We start from the raw sequence: 24695 nt of genomic DNA, 5'->3' as shown, positions 1-24695 counted from the left end.
GAGAGGAGACGTCTTACACATCAAAGTGAGTCCCAGCACAGCTCCGCACCTCAGCAGCAGACCCCCCCGAGCCTCCTCCATCCCTGTGTCCGACCCCCTGGCCCCGGCTCCTGCCCAGGCCATGGGCCACGGCAGCATCAGAAACCCTCCTGTAGCTGCAGCTCTCATCCTGCAGTGGAACAGACTGAGGCCGAGCCGAGCCAGGCCAGGCCAGGGGGCGGGGCAGTGGCCAGGGGGCGGGGCAGATTAACAGATTAGAGCAGATTATCCTGAATTGAGTTGATCTGAGATCAGAGACAAGAACAAAAAACACACAACACAACTACAACACAACACATCTACAACACAACACATCTACAACACAACTACAACACAACACATCTACAACACAACACATCTACAACACAACTACAACACAACACATCTACAACACAACTACAACACAACACATCTACAACACAACACATCTATAACACAACACATCTACAACACAACTACAACACAACACATCTACAACACAACACATCTACAACACAACTACAACACAACACATCTACAACACAACTACAACACAACACATCAACAACACAACACATCTACAACACAACACAACTACAACACAACACATCTACAACACAACACATCTATAACACAACACATCTATAACACAACACATCTACAACACAACTACAACACAACACATCTATAACACAACACATCTATAACACAACACATCTACAACACAACTACAACACAACACATCTACAACACAACACATCTATAACACAACACATCTACAACACAACACATCTACAACACAACACACCTACAACACAACACATCTATAACACAACACATCTACAACACAACACAACTACAACACAACACATCTATAACACAACACATCTATAACACAACACATCTACAACACAACTACAACACAACACATCTACAACACAACACATCTACAACACAACACATCTATAACACAACACATCTACAACACAACACATCTACAACACAACACATCTATAACACAACACATCTACAACACAACACATCTACAACACAACTACAACACAACACATCTACAACACAACTACAACACAACACATCAACAACACAACACATCTACAACACAACACAACTACAACACAACACATCTACAACACAACACATCTATAACACAACACATCTATAACACAACACATCTACAACACAACTACAACACAACACATCTATAACACAACACATCTATAACACAACACATCTACAACACAACTACAACACAACACATCTACAACACAACACATCTATAACACAACACATCTACAACACAACACATCTACAACACAACACACCTACAACACAACACATCTATAACACAACACATCTACAACACAACACAACTACAACACAACACATCTATAACACAACACATCTATAACACAACACATCTACAACACAACACATCTACAACACAACACATCTACAACACAACACATCTACAACACAACACATCTACAACACAACACATCTACAACACAACACATCTATAACACAACACATCTACAACACAACACATCTTCAACACATATTCTCATTATTATTATTATTATAATAATTTTTTTAATTCTCATTATTTTTATCATCATCATTATGATAATTATGATTGTTATTATTATTGTTATCTTATGATCTACAGGTTCCCAACAACTAGTTCAGTGTCTTTATTTAAATCATTTCTCTTTCTTTACATCTCACACTCCTTCATCACTTTCTCTCTTTTCTGGTTATATGCATTTCTTGTATGAAAGGTGCCGTATAAATAAAATGTATTATTATTATTCCTATTGTTATTTGACAGTTTCATTTATTCATTTAAATGTTTTTGAAATGTTTCAGTTATTTTCTCACTGACTCAGTTTCTCTGTTCGATATAACTACAGATGTTTTGTTTCAGTAAAGAGTTACACAGTTTATTAGCATTAGTATTTATTATAATAGTTAACAGTTCCGGTTCATCAGCCTGTGACGTCAGACCATGTCGCCCGGCCCCCATACAAACACAACAAAAACAAAATGGCGTCCTCGGACATGTTGACTCGGTCCGTGTCGTCCTGAGTTCGGCCGCTGGGGGGCGTTCAACCACTTCAAACCTGAAAACCCGCAAAGCACCTCCAGAAAATCCACTCTGACCAATGAGAGGCCGCGCTGTCTAAATAGGAAGTGACGTGGTACCAGTATGGTCCAATGAGTGGCTCCGACACGAGCAGCAGGGGGAAGTCCCGCCCCCCGTCGACTTGGAGCGTGAGTGAAGAAGAAGCGTGAGAAGTGCGGCTCCAGCTCCAGGTAAGACCGGCCCGGTTCAATCCGGTTCAGCCCGGTTCGGCCCGGTTCGGCCCGGTTCGGCCCCTGGTCACGCGCGGACACGTCCGGCGGGAACGTGTAGGAGGCGCTCGGTGTGTAAGTGATGTGCTGGCGGGGGGGCGGTGCTTCTGTAACTGACGCACAGAGGAGCTCAGTGCGCGGCGGGGCCGGTGTCTCAGGGACCGGGTCCACCAGGTACCGGTCTGAACCGGTCTGACCCGGTCGGACCCGGTTCACTACCCGCTCACAATGACGTCTCTCGCCGGGACAAAGACGTTTGACCCGGGAAGTGGCTCCCCCTGCGGCCGCAGTGGGACACTGCACACCTTAGTCCACCACCGCGTTCAAAACAATTTCTATTAAAGTTTATTTAAAACAACAAAAGAATAACTGGACTGTATTCAGTTATAATAATATTATCATTAAGATAATAATCTTATTATTAAACTATTCAGTTATAATATTAAGTATTTAGATTAAATAAAGTAAATCAGAAGCTGACGTCTTATTTACATGAGCATTTTTTTCTGCTGCTGATGTTTGTATAATAACTGACTTTATTTATATTGTTAAATATTGTGAATCCAGATGTTTCTGTCGTTTCCATAGCAACATGGAGACGGAGCTGTTTATGGAGTGTGAGGAGGAGGAGCTGGAGCCATGGCAACAGGTGGACGACAGCGTGGAGGAAGACGAGATGGACTACATGGACAACTATGGACAACCAGGTGAGACACAAACATGCACAGAAACACACAGACACACAACATTCTTTATATAACATGCGTTTCTCTCCAGTGGAGGATTCTCCACCTCTTCAAGCCTCGGAGACTCCACCCCCCAGACCTCCATCCATCACATCTTCAGGTACCTGTGTGTGTGACTGTGTGAATACGAGATCTAATTCATCTAGACCCGAGTGTTCCTCTGGACCAGGACGTAAAGAAATACAATCAAAGACACACAACTTCACAAAGAGACGTACACAAACCTGTTCCACTGTCCGGGTCCCAAACTTAACATCACAACTGACCCAAACACAAACCTCATGTTTAACGTCATGTCTGTATCTGTGAGGATGTCAGTGTCGTCTCCATGGTAACACGAGTCCCTGTTGTCAGTGTGTCCCCAGTAGGATATCAAAACCAGCTTGTACACACAGACAGTGATTAAAGATGGCGTCAAGTGAAACATGATGATGTTTAACACTTGTTTTCTTCTCCTCAGCTTCTCCTCTTCGTCTCGTGTCATCAGTGATGCTTCCTCCTCCTCCCCCCGTTGTCACCTCCTCCCTTCCCCCTGTCCCATGCCTCCCCACCTCCTCCAACCCAGCTGTCTCAGCCCCCCCCCTGGTGACTCAGGGCCCACCACTCATCCTGACGCAGACAGCAGCTGGGACCTTTCTCCTCCCAGCACACCCCAGGACAGGAAGTGCCCAGCCCATTCTCCTCACCACGCAGGTACAGAAAACAAACACACCCTCCGAGTGTGTATGTTTGTGTGTAGAAGTAGAACAGTTACTTCCTGCAGCAGCGATGATAATGTTGTCGATCAAACACTGACAACAACACAAAAGGTAAACGTTGGCTGCTGACATCAGTGAATGTCATCTCATCAGCTGATTGGCCGATGTTAGCGGATTCTCAGTCCTCCAGGTCCTGGTAACTTCAGAAGTTGTACGAGTGTATGTCCAGTTCCCCTCGTACACTTGTACAACTTCTGAAGTTACTGATGTTCAGCCGATAAATCTTTGTCTGTCACTGTCATTAGTTGTTAGTCCAAACCAAAGACTGTAAATAAAGATAACCAACATGACAGCTAGATCGCCCCTTGCTGGCAGGCTGCAGTATAGGTCACAAGCCCCGCCGTCTCCATGTTAGCAGATGGGACATGGACCAAACTAAAAAATCAAAGTAGACGTTAAATGTTTGTCAAAGATGGTTTCTGTCAATTTAGGTCATTTTTATCACACTGATGTTTGTTCAAGTTTCTGATCAGTTTGGATTGAATTAGTTGGTGATGCAAAAACGTGACGGTTGACAGCTGACACTGACTCAAGATTGGTCAAGTGTGTGTATGGGTGGGACCACGGCTCCACTACTACACTCACTCTGACTGTAAATGATGTCATCACCACAAGATTGCATCGTTAGTATCTGGAGACGTGTCGTCGTCTTTATTTACAGTCATTGTTCCAAACTCCTGAGAGTAGGAGACAATACGACCTGCGGAGTCATGTGATCACAAAGTTACACCGGTACATACAGAGCCGTACTTTGCTGCAAATAAACAACTAAAGAACGAATTTACCGCTGTAGCACCTGTGTAATACAGTGTTGTTTGTGTGTGATGTGAGAGTTTGTGTGCTTGACTGTGCACGAGGTGAGTTGAAGACAGTTTTGTTCTACTTAGTAGTTGTCGTCTGTCAAGTGAGTATAAACCATGTAACCGTCCGAGTAGAGTTCACACATAAAACACCAAATCCCACTCTTTCTTTTTTCCCAGAGCTTCGATTAGTTCACACAGAGACGTTAGTAACTGAACTTAAATGATGCAAAATGAAGCGGTATTTTCACATCATAAAATCAAACTCCCAGCAAAAGAGCCCAGAAGGTGGTTCACCTCTGAGAATGTTGGTAGGTGACGCACTCGCACACACAGCTTCCCATGTTTGAGATGATGTTCAACATCGTAGACGTCCTCTGTTGTCTTGTAAAAAAAATAATGAGTGAGGTTTTTACTGACGTCTGTTAATGTTGTAGAATAAAACATGAAAACGTCTCAAGCTTGTGTTCAGGTCGAGGGAACAGGGAGTAGAAATACAGCAGTTTATTTAAAGTAGGTTAGAGGTTACCACACTTTGTTCTCTCCTATGAGTGAATCTGATTCTTTTGACTCATTGGGACGTTACGTAGTTTTAAAGTTTGGTACGATTGAGTCTTAAATTAGACGATGTCATTTTAAAAAGCAGCAACAATAACAAGTTTGTGAAAAATAAAACAAAGACACCAAGGGGAGAAAAGTCGTGATGTAGGTGTGACGTCAGAAGTGTGCTGAAGAAGAACACATGTCGGGGTAGTGGAGTCAATTGATGCTAAACATTAAATCATACACTGGTTTTGTACTTCCTTTATCCGTGAGTAGGCTAGGGTCTGTTAGGATGGAATTAATGTAATGTGAATGTGGTCTTGAGAGGATGTCCTCTGGTGGACGTTCATGTGCCCTTTGTTGATGTCCCCACGATCACTAGGCTAAAGGTGCATTAGTGGTGAGTGCGTCCTCCAGCTACACGTCTGCGGTGTCGTATACAGTTCATTTTCTTGCTTATAACCTTTTGACTGCTCTTGTTTTTTAAGAGGAAGAATCTATGATTTCTAATGTAACAAAGTTGAGTTACTCTGCTCAATCTTGTAACTAACGCGACAACAACAAATATCATATTAACACTAAGACCGAAGTTCATCTGTAAAGTTCCTGTATTTTCAGTTTAAAAGTGTGAAGCTGATCTGCAGCAGCACTCGGGCTGATCATGTTGAAAAGTTCAGACGTTGTCCAGCAGATTAACTCAGCGGACTGTGACTGACCGTCAGACTGGAAACACTGCGACGTGCTGCTCTGACTCGTTTCTCTCCGTTTCATTTAGACAAATGTGGAACGTTTCAGATTTGAAGACGACAGAGGTCGGACGTTTGAAAGCAGAGGAGAGATGGTGATGTGTGGAGGATGTGGAGGAAAATACTTCAGGATCGTTTCACACCTGAAGAAAAGCCGGACGTGTTCTTCACACCTCGACCTGGACACGTTTGAGAAACAGTTAATTCTGTACAACAGGAAAAGAAAGAGGAAGTCTGACACCAAGGCCAGTGAAGAAACGTCTTGGTTCTCTTCGTTCTTACGTAAAGATTAGCTGTGACTTGATATTTACAACCACTAACTGAACAACAAGCTAATGTAAGCCCGCTAATATCTGACGTGTTTACTGTGAATGAGAGACACGGTCGGCATGTGACCTGAAACTTGATAAATACAGTTTGAGGATTATTTCAACACAACATCCCTCAAATGACAAAAACATTTTCTAGTAACATGAGTGAATAGATCGGTTATTTTAAGTTAGCATAACCCGACATTTTCGACTTTTAATGCACTGAATGAGTTCTAATTCGTCTCACAAGATCCATGAGACAAATTGTGATTTTGAATATGGGCTGAATACAATTTGATTGATTGTCAATGTTGAAACAGAATAAACAATATAGCCATGTTTACTGAAGGGCCATCAACACTAAGAACGACAGGGATTAACATCAAAAACACAAACCATATATCAGCGCAGATTGTGATGAATCCATCGCTGCTCTTCTGACTCCAGGTTTGTCTTTGAACCTCAGTGATGGGTTTACTCCGCAACGTTATCGGCCATGTTGAATGTTTCGCCCTGTGAACACAGATGGATTTTGATTGGCTGTCAGAGTTTCTATCCTTTATTAGAGGTCCTACAAGGAACTTTTCAATTTTTGTTAATTTTGGCTCCTCTGTGCACAATAGCGTGTCTCCACTGTCTCCTGTCGTAAAAACCTTTTTCCAGACAACGTGCATTTGTTTTGGAAGGAGTGAAAAAAAGATACACACGTAGTGAGTTCAGGAAAAAACCCAAGAAAACACCAAAGTTCAAAATATTCAACATATTCATATAAAAATAAAGACATAAAATATGAGCCCATCTGTAAGTAAAGACAATAAAACATATTAGAACTGATTTAACATTGAGGATTAAATATATTTATATAGCTACAAGAAATCTATCTATCCAGCCTGACCGTAAATCGTTGCTCTGACTTCGTGGGTAATCCGTCCTGACAGACTCATTGAGAATTGTTTACAGAAAAAGCAAACATTTTCTCTGATTGTCTTATTTGTTGTTGTAGCTTATAAAGAGGCAGCGATATTAAAATAAGATTGTTCCATAACCAGTTAAAAGCTCCTTGTAGGGGCTTTAAATCTTCCAGAAACTTCTCCAGAATATATATTCATAGTTGTCGATTTCGTCCTCGGTGTTGACGGCCCTTAAAGCTAATTTATTTCAGGGATTTATTACCACTTGGGTTCAATGTTCAGCATGGGGGGGGCTGTGTTCTTTCTGTGTTTAGTTTCTAAAGTTTTTTTGTGAAGATGTGACATTAAAATGGAGAAAACAGAGGAACCATGCATCGTAAAACAATTACAACAAATAAACTGTGAAGGGGGTAATTTTTGAAGACCTTGTGCTTTTTGTTCTCCTCTGTTCAATGACCATGATGTCATCATGATGTCATGCCTCTGTCTCCTGTACAGGGTTTCCCAGTGCAGACGGTGGTGAACCCTGGTACACCCCTGCTCCTGAACCTGCAGCCGGGTCAGACAGTCCAGCCACTCACCCTGATCCAGTGTAAGACACCCCCCCAACTCCATCAGGTAATAATCAGAAATCTGATCTGATTATTGATCATCGCTGATGTTTCCTGTCCCTGCAGCCTCGTCATTGGGTCAGCTGGTACGACCAAGAGTGGGTGTGTCTCTAGTCCATCCCCAGGGTCAGACTGTCCAGACCAGAACCAGCCCCGCCCCCTCGGGAGGTCCCACTCAGCCCGGCTCCACCTTCACCGCCATGCAGCTACCTGCCACACTGACCTTCCACACCAGCACCCCAGGACCCAGTTAGTCAACACAGAGGGAGGGAGGGAGGGAGGGTCTGATCAGAATTGATCAGATTGATTGACTGATGTATTGATTATTTTTTTCTAGTTAACTTCCAGATGACCCAACTGGTTGGGGCCAACTCCTTGAAGCTGGCAGGGTCTCCCGCCCTTCCCTCTAGTTCAGCCAATGGAGTCACCAGACTCACTGTGATCAGCAGCACTACGAGTGGACCAATAATCAATACAGGTGCCATTTCCATTCTGTTCATAACAACACTTCCCTTTCTGCAATGTGTCGCTGTAAAATATTAAGGGGCCCACATCCTTCAGAGAACTCGGTCTAGGAATGCGTGGCCTCCGTAGACTGAGAAGTCCATGAGCGCCAAGCCAAAATTAGACAGTCTGGTTCCTATATGAGTTCCTGTTTGCATCCCCTGCTCTCACTGTTTCATCGTTAACTACTTTGAGCAGCTTCAGTTACTGCTGCTCAGAGACCTGCATAGCTAGCTCGGTGACTTAATCACTGGCACGCAATGAATCCAGGGATAGTACGGCTTGAGAGGGATTCACCTGTTGGATCCTTCGTTGCTCAGAAATGGATGGTGACATTTGGGGGAGTCTTCCAAATAGGACAGTCTAGTTGCGCTGCTGTGACATATGCAGTGCCTGAATTGGGGCACAGCCGAAGTTTGTCTCAGATGCATGTGACCCAATGAACAGTTTGTGTGTCTCATCTTGTCCTGCAGCTTCTCGTCCCACTCCTATTTTCGTTACAACTCCCAGCATGACCTCAGCACCATCCGCCGACCCCCACAGGGTGGTGATGAGTGTGGAGGAGTTCTACTATGGGACATTTGAAGGTGACCTTAGTCTGAGGAGGCCACAACCCCTGGGAATCCAAACCTCCACCTTCACCTGTCAGATCTGCACACACCTCGCAGACAACAACCTGAGGTACGACCACTGAGCACCTGCACACGCCTAAGCCCCTGAACAGATGAACACACCTGAGCTGTCTGGGGTAGAGTGGTCTGTGTGTTAACCTGCAATAACCTGTGTGTGTGTGTGTGTGTGTTTGTCTAGGTTGATGCAGCACATGCTCCAGCACTCTGAGCTAATTGGAGTCAGTGCTGGTGATGAAAGGAAGTGCTGCAGGTTCTGTTACCGGCAGTTCTCATCTCCAGCCCAGCTGCAGACCCACCAGGATCAGGTGCATGGCTCCGTCCCCTCCCCCAGTAAGAACCACACCTTAAAAATGTAAATGTTCCTAAACTTGTCTTGAAACCTGGACCTGACATGCGACCTTACTTTCTTGACTTTGCCATGGACCTGGGACTTAGGTGTTATGTCTTGACTTGGGTCTTGTTGGACTTGACTTCACTGCCCCTTAAGCACGGCAATAAAACACCTGTTGTACCTTTTCTTCACTGTTCCCATATATAACTATATATCTATATATAGATATATATAAACATATGGTGCACCAGTACGACCAAGGAACATTTTTAGTCGCACTTCACAGACTTCTGGTCGCACTCTGGAGCCCTGAGTCTAGACCTGTCTCTGGACCCACCTGACTGTTTCCCTGTCTCAGGTATGTGTCGTATATGTGAGTGGGCGTTTGAGAACGAGCCAGCCTTCTTGAACCACATGAAGTCCAACCACAAGCCAGGAGAGATGCCCTACATCTGCCAGGTGGGTCTGAGCTCTGACGTTTGACCTGCGATACCTAACAATTTTCTAGTCTTGGAATTAACCCAGTTGTGATTTGCAGGTGTGTTCGTATCGCTCGTCCTTCTATTCCGATGTCCTACAGCACTTTGCCAGCTTCCACAGAGACTCTCGCTTCCTGCTCTGCGTTTTCTGTCTAAAGGTGACCAGAAACCCCATCAACTACCAGCAGCACCTGCTGAGACACCAGGTAACCACGCTGACTTACCACACCCTCACCAGCCAACCAGCTGGACAGCTTCTACGTTAAATGATTACCTTGCCAGTTCCAGGGCAAACTTCTGTAGATCCGTTTTTGTATCTATTTTGATTTCATCTGATGAAGTGATGAATCTTTTCATCTTGTCGCAGATCAACCAGGCCTTCCACTGTAACAGGTGTCGTCTTCAGTTTGTCCTCCTCAAAGACAAAATGCAACACAAACTCGAAAACCACCGCAGCTTTCGTCGACCTGCTCAGCTGGAAGGACTGCCGCCGGGGTCAAAGGTCAGCTGTCTATGACCTTACCGATCTCCAGTCTGTCAATACCTTATGAACCGATTGAAATCACATCAACACAAGTGTTTTTGTCAGTTCTGATTGTTGACGTCTGCATCTCCAGGTGACCATCAGGACTTACGTGAAGTTCAGGCCTCCGATTTCATCAGCAGGTGGGCGGCTCCTCCAGACCCCCTCCTCCCTCGCCCAGCCAATTCACATCAAGACAGAGCCGCAGAGATCTGCGACCCAGAGAAACACTGCTCTCTCCAGATCCCTCCGATCTCCCATCAAGAGACCAGTCAACCGCCGAGTCAACAGGTGACATGTCCTCATTTCTCTAATGTGGTGTCGCCCTGTCTCTGATGTGTCGCCCTTTCTCTGACGTGTCGTCCTGTCTCTGACGTGTCGTCCTCTCTCTGATGTGTCGTCCTCTCTCTGACGTGTCGCCCTGTCTCTGACGTGTCGTCCTCTCTCTGACGTGTCGCCCTGTCTCTCACGTGTCGTCCTCTCTCTGACGTGTCGCCCTGTCTCTGACGTGTCGTCCTCTCTCTGACGTGTTGCCCTGTCTCTGACGTGTCGTCCTCTCTCTGACGTGTCGCCCTGTCTCTCACGTGTCGTCCTCTCTCTGACGTGTCGCCCTGTCTCTCACGTGTCGTCCTCTCTCTGACGTGTCGTCCTCTCTCTGACGTGTCGTCCTCTCTCTCACGTGTCGTCCTCTCTCTGACGTGTCGCCCTGTCTCTGACGTGTCGTCCTCTCTCTGACGTGTCGCCCTGTCTCTCACGTGTCGTCCTCTCTCTGACGTGTCGCCCTGTCTCTCACGTGTCGTCCTCTCTCTGACGTGTCGTCCTCTCTCTGACGTGTCGCCCTCTCTCTGACGTGTCGTCCTGTCTCTCACGTGTCGTCCTCTCTCTGACTTGTCGTCCTGTCTCTGACGTGTCGCCCTGTCTCTGACTTGTCGTCCTGTCTCTCTGACGTGTCGTCCTCTCTCTGACGTGTCGCCCTTTCTCTGACGTGTTGCCCTGTCTCTGACGTGTCGTCCTCTCTCTGACGTGTTGCCCTGTCTCTGACGTGTCGTCCTCTCTCTGACGTGTCGCCCTGTCTCTCACGTGTCGTCCTCTCTCTGACGTGTCGCCCTGTCTCTCACGTGTCGTCCTCTCTCTGACGTGTCGTCCTCTCTCTGACGTGTCGTCCTCTCTCTCACGTGTCGTCCTCTCTCTGACGTGTCGCCCTGTCTCTGACGTGTCGTCCTCTCTCTGACGTGTCGCCCTGTCTCTCACGTGTCGTCCTCTCTCTGACGTGTCGCCCTGTCTCTCACGTGTCGTCCTCTCTCTGACGTGTCGTCCTCTCTCTGACGTGTCGCCCTCTCTCTGACGTGTCGTCCTGTCTCTCACGTGTCGTCCTCTCTCTGACTTGTCGTCCTGTCTCTGACGTGTCGCCCTGTCTCTGATGTGTCGCCCTCTCTCTGACGTGTCGTCCTGTCTCTGACGTGTCGTCCTGTCTCTGACGTGTCGTCCTCTCTCTGACGTGTCGTCCTCTCTCTGACGTGTCGTCCTCTCTCTGACGTGTCGTCCTGTCTCTGACGTGTCGTCCTCTCTCTGACGTGTCGTCCTGTCTCTGACGTGGCGCCCTGTCTCTGACGTGTCGTCCTCTCTCTGACGTGTCGCCCTGTCTCTGACGTGTCGTCCTCTCTCTGACGTGTCGCCCTGTCTCTCACGTGTCGTCCTCTCTCTGACGTGTCGCCCTGTCTCTCACGTGTCGTCCTCTCTCTGACGTGTCGCCCTGTCTCTCACGTGTCGCCCTCTCTCTGACGTGTCGTCCTGTCTCTCACGTGTCGTCCTCTCTCTGACGTGTCGTCCTCTCTCTGACGTGTCGCCCTGTCTCTCACGTGTCGTCCTCTCTCTGACGTGTCGCCCTGTCTCTCACGTGTCGCCCTCTCTCTGACGTGTCGTCCTGTCTCTCTGACGTGTCGTCCTGTCTCTCTGACGTGTCGCCCTGTCTCTCACGTGTCGCCCTCTCTCTGACTTGTCGTCCTGTCTCTCTGACGTGTCGTCCTGTCTCTCTGACGTGTCGCCCTCTCTCTGACGTGTCGTCCTCTCTCTGACGTGTCGCCCTGTCTCTCACGTGTCGCCCTGTCTCTGACGTGTCGCCCTGTCTCTCACGTGTCGCCCTCTCTCTGACGTGTCGTCCTGTCTCTCACATGTCGTCCTCTCTCTGACGTGTCGCCCTCTCTCTGACGTGTCGCCCTGTCTCTGACTTGTCGTCCTGTCTCTCTGACGTGTCGTCCTCTCTCTGACGTGTCGCCCTTTCTCTGACGTGTCGCCCTGTCTCTGATGTGTCGTCCTCTCTCTCACGTGTCGTCCTGTCTCTCACGTGTCGTCCTCTCTCTGACGTGTCGTCCTGTCTCTCACGTGTCGTCCTCTCTCTGACGTGTCACCCTGTCTCTGATGTGTCGTCCTCTCTCTCACGTGTCGTCCTGTCTCTCACGTGTCGTCCTCTCTCTGACGTGTCGCCCTGTCTCTGACGTGTCGTCCTTTCTCTGACGTGTCGCCCTGTCTCTGATGTGTCGTCCTCTCTCTGACGTGTCGTCCTGTCTCTCACGTGTCGTCCTCTCTCTGACGTGTCACCCTGTCTCTGATGTGTCGTCCTCTCTCTCACGTGTCGTCCTGTCTCTCACGTGTCGTCCTCTCTCTGACGTGTCGCCCTGTCTCTGACGTGTCGTCCTCTCTCTGACGTGTCGTCCTCTCTCTGATGTGTCGTCCTCTCTCTGACGTGTCGCCCTGTCTCTGACGTGTCGTCCTCTCTCTGACGTGTCGCCCTGTCTCTGACGTGTCGTCCTCTCTCTGATGTGTCGTCCTCTCTCTGACGTGTCGTCCTCTCTCTGATGTGTCGTCCTCTCTCTGACGTGTTGCCCTGTCTCTGACGTGTCGTCCTCTCTCTGACGTGTTGCCCTGTCTCTGACGTGTCGTCCTCTCTCTGACGTGTCGTCCTCTCTCTGACGTGTTGCCCTGTCTCTGACGTGTTGCCCTGTCTCTGACGTGTCGTCCTCTCTCTGACGTGTTGCCCTGTCTCTGACGTGTCGTCCTCTCTCTGACGTGTCGCCCTCTCTCTGACGTGTTGCCCTGTCTCTGACGTGTCGCCCTCTCTCTGACGTGTCGTCCTCTCTCTGACGTGTTGCCCTGTCTCTGACGTGTCGTCCTCTCTCTGACGTGTCGTCCTCTCTCTGACGTGTCGTCCTCTCTCTGACGTGTTGCCCTGTCTCTGATGTGTCGTCCTCTCTCTGACGTGTCGTCCTGTCTCTCACGTGTCGTCCTCTCTCTGACGTGTCGTCCTGTCTCTCACGTGTCGTCCTCTCTCTGACGTGTCACCCTGTCTCTGATGTGTCGTCCTCTCTCTCACGTGTCGTCCTGTCTCTCACGTGTCGTCCTCTCTCTGACGTGTCGTCCTGTCTCTCACGTGTCGTCCTCTCTCTGACGTGTCACCCTGTCTCTGATGTGTCGTCCTCTCTCTCACGTGTCGTCCTGTCTCTCACGTGTCGTCCTCTCTCTGACGTGTCGCCCTGTCTCTGACGTGTCGTCCTTTCTCTGACGTGTCGCCCTGTCTCTGATGTGTCGTCCTCTCTCTGACGTGTCGTCCTGTCTCTCACGTGTCGTCCTCTCTCTGACGTGTCACCCTGTCTCTGATGTGTCGTCCTCTCTCTCACGTGTCGTCCTGTCTCTCACGTGTCGTCCTCTCTCTGACGTGTCGCCCTGTCTCTGACGTGTCGTCCTCTCTCTGACGTGTCGTCCTCTCTCTGATGTGTCGTCCTCTCTCTGACGTGTCGCCCTGTCTCTGACGTGTCGTCCTCTCTCTGACGTGTCGCCCTGTCTCTCACGTGTCGCCCTCTCTCTGACTTGTCGTCCTGTCTCTCTGACGTGTCGTCCTGTCTCTCTGACGTGTCGCCCTCTCTCTGACGTGTCGTCCTCTCTCTGACGTGTCGCCCTGTCTCTCACGTGTCGCCCTGTCTCTGACGTGTCGCCCTGTCTCTCACGTGTCGCCCTCTCTCTGACGTGTCGTCCTGTCTCTCACATGTCGTCCTCTCTCTGACGTGTCGCCCTCTCTCTGACGTGTCGCCCTGTCTCTGACTTGTCGTCCTGTCTCTCTGACGTGTCGTCCTCTCTCTGACGTGTCGCCCTTTCTCTGACGTGTCGTCCTCTCTCTGATGTGTCGTCCTCTCTCTGACGTGTCGCCCTGTCTCTGACGTGTCGTCCTCTCTCTGACGTGTCGTCCTGTCTCTCACGTGTCGTCCTCTCTCTGACGTGTCACCCTGTCTCTGATGTGTCGTCCTCTCTCTCACGTGTCGTCCTGTCTCTCACGTGTCGTCCTCTCTCTGACGTGTCGCCCTGTCTCTGACGTGTCGTCCTTTCTCTGACGTGTCGCCCTGTCTCTGATGTGTCGTCCTCTCTCTGACGTGTCGTCCTGTCTCTCACGTGTCGTCCTCTCTCTGACGTGTCACCCTGTCTCTGATGTGTCGTCCTCTCTCTCACGTGTCGTCCTGTCTCTCACGTGTCGTCCTCTCTCTGACGTGTCGCCCTGTCTCTGACGTGTCGTCCTCTCTCTGACGTGTCGTCCTCTCTCTGATGTGTCGTCCTCTCTCTGACGTGTCGCCCTGTCTCTGACGTGTCGTCCTCTCTCTGACGTGTCGCCCTGTCTCTGACGTGTCGTCCTCTCTCTGATGTGTCGTCCTCTCTCTGACGTGTCGTCCTCTCTCTGATGTGTCGTCCTCTCTCTGACGTGTTGCCCTGTCTCTGACGTGTCGTCCTCTCTCTGACGTGTTGCCCTGTCTCTGACGTGTCGTCCTCTCTCTGACGTGTCGTCCTCTCTCTGACGTGTTGCCCTGTCTCTGACGTGTTGCCCTGTCTCTGACGTGTCGTCCTCTCTCTGACGTGTTGCCCTGTCTCTGACGTGTCGTCCTCTCTCTGATGTGTCGTCCTCTCTCTGACGTGTCGTCCTCTCTCTGACGTGTCGTCCTCTCTCTGACGTTTCGTCCTCTCTCTGACGTGTCGTCCTCTCTCTGACGTGTCGCCCTCTCTCTGACGTGTCGTCCTCTCTCTGACGTGTCGTCCTGTCTCTGACGTATCGCCCTGTCTCTGACGTGTCGTCCTCTCTCTGACGTGTCGTCCTGTCTCTGACGTATCGCCCTGTCTCTGACGTGTCGCCCTGTCTCTGACGTGTCGCCCTGTCTCTGACGTGTCGTCCTCTCTCTGACGTGTCGTCCTCTCTCTGACGTTTCGTCCTCTCTCTGACGTGTCGCCCTGTCTCTGACGTATCGTCCTGTCTCTGACGTGTCGCCCTGTCTCTGACGTGTCGTCCTCTCTCTGACGTTTCGTCCTCTCTCTGACGTTTCGTCCTGTCTCTGACGTATCGTCCTGTCTCTGATGTGTCGTCCTCTCTCTGACGTGTCGTCCTCTCTCTGACGTATCGTCCTGTCTCTGACGTATCGTCCTGTCTCTGACGTGTCGTCCTCTCTCTGACGTATCGTCCTGTCTCTGACGTATCGTCCTGTCTCTGACGTGTCGCCCTGTCTCTGACGTTTCGTCCTCTCTCTGACGTATCGTCCTGTCTCTGACGTGTCGCCCTGTCTCTGACGTGTCGTCCTCTCTCTGACGTTTCGTCCTCTCTCTGACGTTTCGTCCTCTCTCTGACGTGTCGCCCTGTCTCTGATGTGTCGTCCTCTCTCTGACGTGTCGTCCTCTCTCTGACGTTTCGTCCTCTCTCTGACGTGTCGTCCTGTCTCTCACGTGTCGCTCTGTCTCTGACGTGTCGTCCTACTGCAGGACGTCATCGTATGACGGAGACAGGTTGGTGTGTTTGGAATGTGGAACTGATGCCTCTGATTTGTCGGCTCACTACCCGACACACGTGCACTGTCTGCTGTGTCCGTACAGCAGCTGCTGCTCCAGAGCCTACGCTGCTCATATGATACAGTAAGAGTACTTATAGTACACAGTGATACACACGTTACTGCAGTAGCACACACAGGCTTTCAAAGTTTATTAATGTCTGAATGTTGATGACTCTTTTCAGTCACCACGTTCCGCGCTCCAAAGACAAAGTTGTTCTACTGCACAGACTTCCTCCTCCATGGTGAGACTCCTTGATCGGGTATTGATCTGATCAGGTTCATGTTGTTTCTGCTTTAATTGACAAACAGGATTTTTTATTGAATTTAAAGAAGCGTTAAACAACAGTTCCGTCTGTTTTTATTGACACTTCAACATTAATCCTCGTCTGTGCTGCAGTGACTGGGTTTGACCTGCAGGTGATACTCTTCATCCTCAGTCTGAACTCAATCATCATGATTGATTTATACGAGACACACAAATTATTATATGTATATATGTGACTGTGTTAAAAATAAAGCACGTAATACTCCTGCAGGTTGCGTCCCAGACTCATGTGTGACTAACTGTCTCTGTGTCCACCAGTCCATTCCTGCTGCAGTGCTCTCAGTGCGAGCTCCGGCCTCAGAACGCCGACCAGATGGCCGATCACCTTCTGAAGAACCCGGAGCACCACAGCGCCACGTGTCGCATCAGGAGTAAGACGACACACACTGAGACGTCAACACAACACGAGGAGTCACTTCAACAACAAACCTTTATTTTAAAAACAGTTTTATACAAAGCCAACAACAGAAACAGAGAAAAAATAAAATCAACTGAAACAAATGGACTTGAACATTTATTTTATATTATAGTTAAATAATTATTTTATCATTAAAAGAAAAAGAACAAATGAACATTAAGAAAAAGCTAATTTCAGTAATTCAGCGACAAAAACAAGACAAAATGTTTTTAAAAAATCATGATAAATGATAAAGTTTAAATAATAGAATAGAATAAAGTAGATCCCAGGGAAATATTATAAGATGTTTAAATATATAGACAAATCAAAGAATCAAGTTTGAGTAAAGACGTCTCCTCTCAAACGCTTTTTGTGAGAGAACCACTGATCTGTTTCCCTCCTGTTCTTTGACAGCCAATGTCAATAAAGCTGACAATATTTTCATTCCTTGTTGCCATGGAAACAGAGTTAACAGCTGAAAAACTGTTTTTACATCGGCACGATTTGTGTGATTTACTGAACCGATGACGTGGAAGAAAATACATCAGAGAAAGTTTTTTTAGTTTATTCCATCCGTCGTCTCTGCAGCAGTTTTCAGACATGAACTGAGTTAGTGTTTGTGAAGCAGCAGCAGGTTGTCGGGTCCGACTCGTTCACAACAACAGGAAGTGTAGGAACATTCAGGCGAGGGGCGGAGCCTGTAGAGCAGCAGGAGGCGGGACATGACGTATATATTCTGCTGTGGAAAGATCAGTGTTGTTGTTTTTAATTGCAAAAGACATAACACTTTAAGACAGTACATGGAAGACAAGAAGACTCTTGCATAGACAGTTGTGCATGGTGTAAGTGTTTTTGTGTGTTGGTGGAAAGATAGGAGAAGGAAGAGAGAGACGGAAATAAAAAAAGGACAAAAAAAGACCAACTATGAACGAAAGACCAAAGTAATGATAAAGTCGATGGGAGTGCTGGTTGCATGTCCACCCTGGTCACTGGCAGCAGATCTTCTGGGAGCTCTAGAATGAGGAACCAGGGTAGGGTTGGGGACCTGTGAGCGCCTCTGGATGAGAGAGCATGTACCTGTATATGTGAGTGAGAGTGAAAGAGAGAGAGAGACCATGTGACTCACCCCTGGAACAAGTGGAGCTCATGTCTGATCCCTGCAGACACCAGGGAGACATGCACAGCTGCACCATGTTTGCTTACAGTGATCATTTGGGTCTTTTCATACATTTTTAGTTTTTAGCGGCTCTCTCGGTTATCACCACAAAACTCTCTTGACATCGTCGTGTCTTCTGCGTGTATGACATTCTGAGATATGTTTTCTTTTTGTCTTTTGCGTCTGTCGTGTGTTACAAGCGTCATCACCCCCACACTCGATTGTCTCCAATTTGACTTTTTGTGAACTTAAAGGGATAGTTCACCCAGAAATTACAATTCACTCATTATCTACTCAGCACTATGATGATGGAGGGGGGGGCGGGTGAAGTGTTTGAGTCAACAAAACACTTCTGGGCCAGACAGAGAAACTCTGCAGAAACTCTGGAGGGTTTCTCTCTCTGACATTTTCTTTCTCACACGTTCTCCAGAGAAACTGCAGAGGATCGCTGAAGTTCAGTGCATGTCTGAAAACAGCTTTTGTCTCCACCGTGTCAGTGAGGAATTGATCTCAGATCTAGATCTCCTGGTTCATAAACTCAGTTTCTTTATAATGTTGGAGTTTGTTCAGTGTGAAGAGAAGAATCTGAAACAAAAGCATCATGAAGCTGTTACACATGTGTAGTGTAGTGTGTCAGTGTTAATGTAAAATGTGTTCATGCTCTAATGTTCAGAATCACTTTCCTCAGACTGTCCACTGCTGCAGCTCCTCGTTTCAGCCTCTGTCTCAAACACTTGGTTTTAGCTCCTGTCTCTTTACAGGGTTCCTGCAGCTCCTTAAGAAATCTTAAATCTTAAGTATAAAATTTGCAGGCGGTGCAATTAAGGCTGATGGGAAACTTGTGACAGTGCCTCACCAAAAAAATGTCTTTAAAACTTTAGTACTGAGACTCTGACAGTTTTATGTTTTTAAATAGTGAAACACCGAATGTTAGGTATTTACATGGGCAGATCACGAAACAGCGCCACACAATTCCCAGTCTTATAAAGTGGTCAGCTATGGAACTGCAATGAGCCTGTGATGCCGCTGTAACGTCTCCATGTCGGTGTGTGAACCATTCAACAGTTTCTTAACACAATCTGCAAATTCAAGGAAGAAGCAGTGGGAAGCAGGTCCAGGCAGGCCTCACGTTTTGTGTGGTTTATTTTTACATTGTTACAAACATCCCTGGTGTCTGGCTGCTTATGCTGCTTAACCATATATATATATAAAAATATATATATATATGTATATTTATATATATCAGCCGATGCTCAGTACCTTCAAAACAAAAGCATAAACTACCAAAACTAACTAAAACAATATGACTATTGTTTATCATTATTATTAAGACATAATATAACTACTTATATTAAAAAAACAATAAACTAAATAAACAAATGTTTAACTATTAATCTTATATATATACATTCTCTTCTCTATCAAAAAATGTGTCGAGATTTCTTGGGTCTTAAATTATATTTATCGAGGTCTTAAAAAGCATTAAATTTGACTTTAAAAATGGTGCAAGAACCTTTCCAAGAACCTTTCCCCCCCCCCCCCCCCGATAAAGCCCACTCTGTTGTGATTGCCACAAGGCATGATGCAAATGAAGACTTTCAGTTATTCTGCAGTTTGAATACTTCATTCAGATCTTCAGGAGTTGTACAAGTAAACATAGACAACTGGCCTTGTTTGTGTTTTCTATGTTTACTTGTACATCTTCTGAAGATACTGTGACCTGGATGACTGAAGATCTTCAGATATTTATTTAGATGCATTTTCTTCTGTTTTGTGACACAAAAATGCCCTGTTTAAAAAATGTCACTTCGTTTTTGACTAACAACATGAAAACTAAGCTCCTAATTCCTGTGGATCTGAGTGGAACTTATTCAACTATTGATAGTTTGATTGATAAATATTATAAAATATATTATCCTGCTTCTTTTCAGCGTATGTGGAACCTGACATCCAGTTCTGCTATGATGGAGAGCAGTGTTCTTCAGAAGAGCAGGAACCAGACCAGAATAAGGACTTGCCTGATCCATCCTGGAGGGCAGCAGCTTTTTGGAAGCAGCCAGCGGAGAGCGATATCACCAAGTCTACCATTGCAGCATTCATGGAGAGCAGTGGGCCTCATCACAACCTGACCAAGAACAGCGATGCCATTGACTTCTTCAACCTCCTCTTCCCTGCAGCATTGGTGGAACTGATCACCAACGAGACCAATGCCCATGTTAAGACCTGCCAGTTCCTGGGGTCCTTCTATCCAAAGTGGGTACCTGTCACCACGCATGAAATCAAAGGTTTCATCGGCTTGGTCGTTTTGATGGGGATTCAGAACCTGCCCGACCCATCGCACTACTGGTCCTGGAGTCACTACGACAACAGCTACACCTTCTACCGAGCCATGAGTTTCAAACGTTTCAGGCAGATTGCTGCCAACATCCGCATGGGCAGCTTCGCCATTGATGAGTATCGCGGCACCAACAATCCCAGCGACTCTTTGCACATCTTCAGGCCAATGCTGGACCTCCTGGGTGGAGCTATGTGGAACACTTACCGACCAAACTGCAGTCTGACCATCGACAGGGCGCTGTTACCGAGCCTGGAGGAGGAGAGCTGCCAAGTTAAAGGGAATCCAAAGACCCAGCCTCAGGTGTGGCTACTCTGTGATTCCAAGTCAGGCTACTGCCACCGCTTCTTCATCCAAGTGGGGGAGAAGGCGGGCAAGGAGCCAGGCTTCACTGTGGTGCCAGGGCTGGTGAAGGGTCTTGAGGACAAACGCCATCAGCTCTACCTGGCCAACTCCCTAACTTCTGTCCCACTCATGCAAAAGCTTCTGAACCAGGGTATCTACGCCTCCAGCTCCTTCCCTCCACCCAGCCCTATCTTGCCCAGAGAGCTGTGGGAGGAGGGTCAGGTGGAGAAACCCGGGGACTTCCTGCAAAGGCAGTGTGGCTCCCTACTGGCCACTCGCTGGAGGGACACCAAGGAGATGGGTTGCCTGTCAACTAATGCATCTCCGGGTGAACCAGACACTGTTTGGAGGAGGTCTCAGACCAAAGTGGGCGGCTTGGACCCCATCAATCGCCCTAAGGCCTTTCGCCTTCTGCAGGAGAACATGCGAGGGGTCGACATCTGCAAGCAGCTGCTGGCCTGCAACCCGCTTGGAGGAATCCCTCAGGACCGACACTGGCGCGGTCTCTTCTGGTTTCTGATCAACCTGTGCATCGTGAACGCTTTCATCGTACTGCGAGAGAGTCGCAAGGAGAACCCACCTGCCTGGGTGCAAGATGGCCTCTTTACTCAAGTCAACTTCCGCAAGCGTTTAGGGAACCAGCTCGCCAAGTGTGCCCAGAAATACTTTGAGACCATGGAGATTGCTAGCTCCCGCGGAATGAGAATGGAGGTGGCCGAAGAAGTAGTTAAACAAAGACACAGAATGGTAAAGATCAGCGCCATCTCCAAGAGGTGCAAGAACTGCAACTTGAAGAACATTCGACATGAGAGCGTGTACGGCTGCGTCATCTGTAAAGCTAACCTGTGTAAACACCCGAGCTGTTTCTGGGAGTATCATGGTCTGTCGCCTCTGAACAAAGGTCAGTCTACAGTGAATGTCAAAGTTCCTGCTCAGCTCTGAAACTAACTTGGATTTATTACTGTTAAACTTTTGACATTAAATGTTTCATCTCTGTTGTTTTAACAGGTTCAACAAAAGTTGGATTTCTCAAGGATAGAATAAGGTAAACATTTCACTAAATGTGTTCACGTTTCTTTATGCTAAATTGGATTTTTTATTTTTGAGGCTGATATTAAAAGGTTTGACTGTGTCAAGTTCATTCATGTTTTTCCATCTTGTATGTTTTGATATTACTGTGCTTTCATTCTCATTAACAGAAGAACATTTGTGTTTTTGTGCTGTAGTGGAGCAGTGGAGGTGGACGAGGTCAAAGACAACATGGACGCGGCAATGGCCCCTGTGGAGGACATTGACTTTTCTGACGATGAGAGAGTGGATGATTTTGATGACATGGATGAAGAAACTGAAGATGTTAAGCAGGAATTAATCAAAGAAGTAAAACATCCGGTGTCTGACTTGCAATCCACAATGAACTGCCACGCCCAACTAGCAAGCAACTTGTCTCCCTTGAAAGAGCGTGACGATATTCTCACCGCCCGTCAACTGAGAATTGCTCTGTTTGCTCTGTGTGATGGACTCCGCCAAGCCTCGAGGGTCTTTTCAACTGAGACCAAGCTCATCCAAACGTGGCTGAAGGAGGCCAAGAAGCGTTTGAGGCAACGTGAACAGGAACAGAATGTCCACGGTGATGGTGGCAGTCGCCTGGTTGCCTGGGTGCTGTCCATGCGTGAACAGCAGCTTCCGATCACAGAGAGTAACCTCTTCCACAAAGTCTCCACACTGAAGAAGAAGGGAGGTTTCAGTGACTCCTTCCGCATCTCATATGACTGGGCGGTGAGCTTCATGCTGCATCACCAGCTGGGCATACAGAACACCGGCACAGCGTCCAAACTAGCTCGAACCCTGCCGTCTTCCCTGGAAGCCAAAGTCATGTCCTTCAGGAAGTTTACCCACAAGATCATCAGGGTCCACAAATTGTCTGAAAGCACAGTCGCTGCGATGGATGAGCTATGTCTTTTTGTGGATTTAAGGTTAGTCCAGGACAAGTCTCGCCGCTCAGAGGCTCTGGAACTCATTGGGTCTTTACCTCTTGTAACTGTGTTCCTGGCAGCACTGGCAGATGGTACCATGCTGCCGTCTCTGGTGCTAGCAAACCGGCAGCTGGATGAGAAAGTCCTGCCTGAGTTCATCCTGCTGGAGGCTGGACCAGAGAGTCTCTTAGTAGAAGAAGCCCTGGATCTTTGGACTAACAAGATCTGGCATCAGCATGTTTGCAGTCGAACTCAGCCCAGTAGATCGATTCTGGTCTTGGACCGACACCGGGAACACATGGGCGACCAGTTTCTTACATCCATCAGTGGGTCAGGTACGCTCCCTGCAATGATTCCTGGAGGTTGTTCCTTCAGCCTTCAGCCTCTGGACATTTGTGTGAAGCCGGTGCTGCAGCGCTTCATGCTGCTGCGCTGGGCAAAGTTCATTGCTGGAAATCCAAAGGAGCTGGAGGAGACGTCACCCCAGCAGCTCCAAGCAAATGTGGCCCAGCTGCTGGTTGACTGGATGGTCGAGGCCCTAATGCACTTGAACAAACTCTCCCAGCTATGGGAAAATTCATTTAGGCTGACAGGTCTTCTTCCGAAAGAGGAGGAGGGACTAGAGACAATGACAAGTCAAAAGCCAGAGGAGGTCCAACTCGATCTCTTCAAGACCCTGACTGAGACCATTCTGGGTCCTGAATCTCGGGAAACCACTTCATCTGGTCTGCTGGAGCTGGAAGACGAAGAGGATACCAAGGAGGAACCAGAAGGAGTAGGACTGGAGACATCAGAGGAGAAACAGGAGAGGATTGAAGAGATAGAGAGGGAGGTAAAGGACAGGAGAGAGAACAAGGAGACTGAGATGAAAGAGCATGGTCAACAAGACGACACGAGGAAGCATAAGACGATAGAGGAGGATAGTGAGGAGGACGGAAAGGAGACAGAGGAAGACAGAAAGGAGGTGAATAAGGAGAGACGAGAGACCAGGATCGTGATAGGAGAGGAAGTCGGGGATGAGTGGAAGATAAAGAGCAGGACAGAGGGTGTAGAGGCAGACGGCGACGCTGACGACACGATAGACAAAAGATGAACAGACGATAAAGACATGGATGTAGAACTGTTAACACCCGAGTCGTCCCTGATGGTCTTTATTTCAACTGGAGCCTGAAAACCAAAACGAGTGGACATGTGGTGGACATGTGGGGGTGGGACAACCACCTCAGCTGACTGAAATTCTGGGCTGTCAATTAAAGAAACACACCTCTCTTGGGGATGACCTAAAGCTCTGCTACAGGTGTGCTGTTGACTTCAGGTGAACTTGTACAGGGTTCAGATCAGGTGGGAGACGGACAGGATCTAACACTGAAACCTGATTGGCTGATTGAAAGACACTCATTCAGTAGATTAGCTGAACTTACACCTGTCCTGACATTGTATAGAGACATTGGGCGTTTCTCCTCCAGGTGATGTAAACATTTGAACTCATCACAACATGTTTGGTTTCTCTGGATCTTCTTTCTAGAGACGATCTGATGTGGGTTTTGTTGCTGGAGTCAGTCATTGATAAAGCTCTGCCTCCTTAGCAACCTGTCAGCCAATCAACAGCTGACAGATTCCCCAGTATGCACTGGGAAACAGGTTGAGTCTGTGCTGGTTGTGACAGTTATTATAAGTTAAGTTTATAAACGTCAGTTAATGATGCATCAAATAATCGATAATGTGGATATTCAGACCCAGAAACATGAATAAATATATGACCATGAACAAAACAAATTAAATAAAGTTTGTCAAACTTATTTTCCAGGAAGAGTTCTTGTTGTGACATGAATCTGAAAGTGAATCCTGATGTTATGAATCAACTTGGACGCGGTCTGCCTGAGTCTGATCCACTGACCTCATCGTCCGGCGGCTGCAGGGGCGGAGTAAGAAAACTCAGACGTCGAGTTGTCAAACCCTCTAATGATTTACGTTCCAGGTTGAATCTCTGAATTTCTCTGTTATAAAAGCAACAACCTTTACA

General features: G+C 47.6%; 2 protein-coding genes across 6 annotated transcripts in view; one reads left to right on the top strand and one right to left on the bottom strand.

The window, feature by feature from the left end:
• Positions 1 to 2354, bottom strand: part of LOC117776634 (retinol dehydrogenase 13) — a 12265-nt gene extending 9911 nt beyond the window's left edge. The window contains exons 1-2 of the mRNA XM_034610751.1: positions 2242 to 2354; positions 18 to 184 (exon numbers count right to left, since the gene is read on the bottom strand). Coding sequence (XP_034466642.1) covers positions 18 to 168 — 151 coding nt within the window. The 5' untranslated portion in view covers positions 169 to 184; positions 2242 to 2354. The remainder of the gene's footprint in view (positions 1 to 17; positions 185 to 2241) is intronic.
• Positions 2045 to 24695, top strand: pogzb (pogo transposable element derived with ZNF domain b). 5 transcript variants are annotated; one of them, XM_034610729.1, is made up of 20 exons: positions 2045 to 2352; positions 2980 to 3098; positions 3169 to 3237; positions 3598 to 3830; positions 6014 to 6229; positions 7705 to 7798; positions 7884 to 8066; positions 8155 to 8295; positions 8795 to 9002; positions 9132 to 9283; positions 9643 to 9743; positions 9823 to 9969; positions 10131 to 10265; positions 10381 to 10577; positions 16074 to 16223; positions 16324 to 16383; positions 16725 to 16837; positions 19951 to 21600; positions 21708 to 21744; positions 21926 to 24695. In XM_034610729.1, the coding sequence occupies exons 2-20, from the start codon at positions 2984 to 2986 to the stop codon at positions 23763 to 23765; spliced, it is 5841 nt and encodes a 1946-aa protein (XP_034466620.1). In that variant the 5' UTR covers positions 2045 to 2352; positions 2980 to 2983; the 3' UTR covers positions 23766 to 24695. The 5 variants fall into 5 exon arrangements, with proteins under 5 accessions (XP_034466620.1, XP_034466621.1, XP_034466619.1 ...); XM_034610730.1 differs by having other exon boundaries at positions 2320 to 2466; XM_034610728.1 differs by lacking the exon at positions 2045 to 2352 and adding an exon at positions 2451 to 2883 and having other exon boundaries at positions 2944 to 3098.

The sequence above is a fragment of the Hippoglossus hippoglossus genome, chromosome 16 (genome assembly GCF_009819705.1).
Source record: "Hippoglossus hippoglossus isolate fHipHip1 chromosome 16, fHipHip1.pri, whole genome shotgun sequence".
In the NCBI taxonomy this organism is placed as follows: domain Eukaryota; kingdom Metazoa; phylum Chordata; class Actinopteri; order Pleuronectiformes; family Pleuronectidae; genus Hippoglossus; species Hippoglossus hippoglossus.
This window is presented reverse-complemented; position numbering and strand designations above follow the sequence as displayed.

Bases quoted from the DNA above. Each gene is read 5' to 3' on its own strand.
- pogzb (XM_034610729.1), top strand. From the start codon at position 2,984: ATGGAGACGGAGCTGTTTATGGAGTGTGAGGAGGAGGAGCTGGAGCCA. The intron at 3,831-6,013 runs GTACAGAAAACA...CGTTTCATTTAG, and splicing joins CCATTCTCCTCACCACGCAG to ACAAATGTGGAACGTTTCAG. The intron at 6,230-7,704 runs GCCAGTGAAGAA...TCTCCTGTACAG, and splicing joins AGAGGAAGTCTGACACCAAG to GGTTTCCCAGTGCAGACGGT.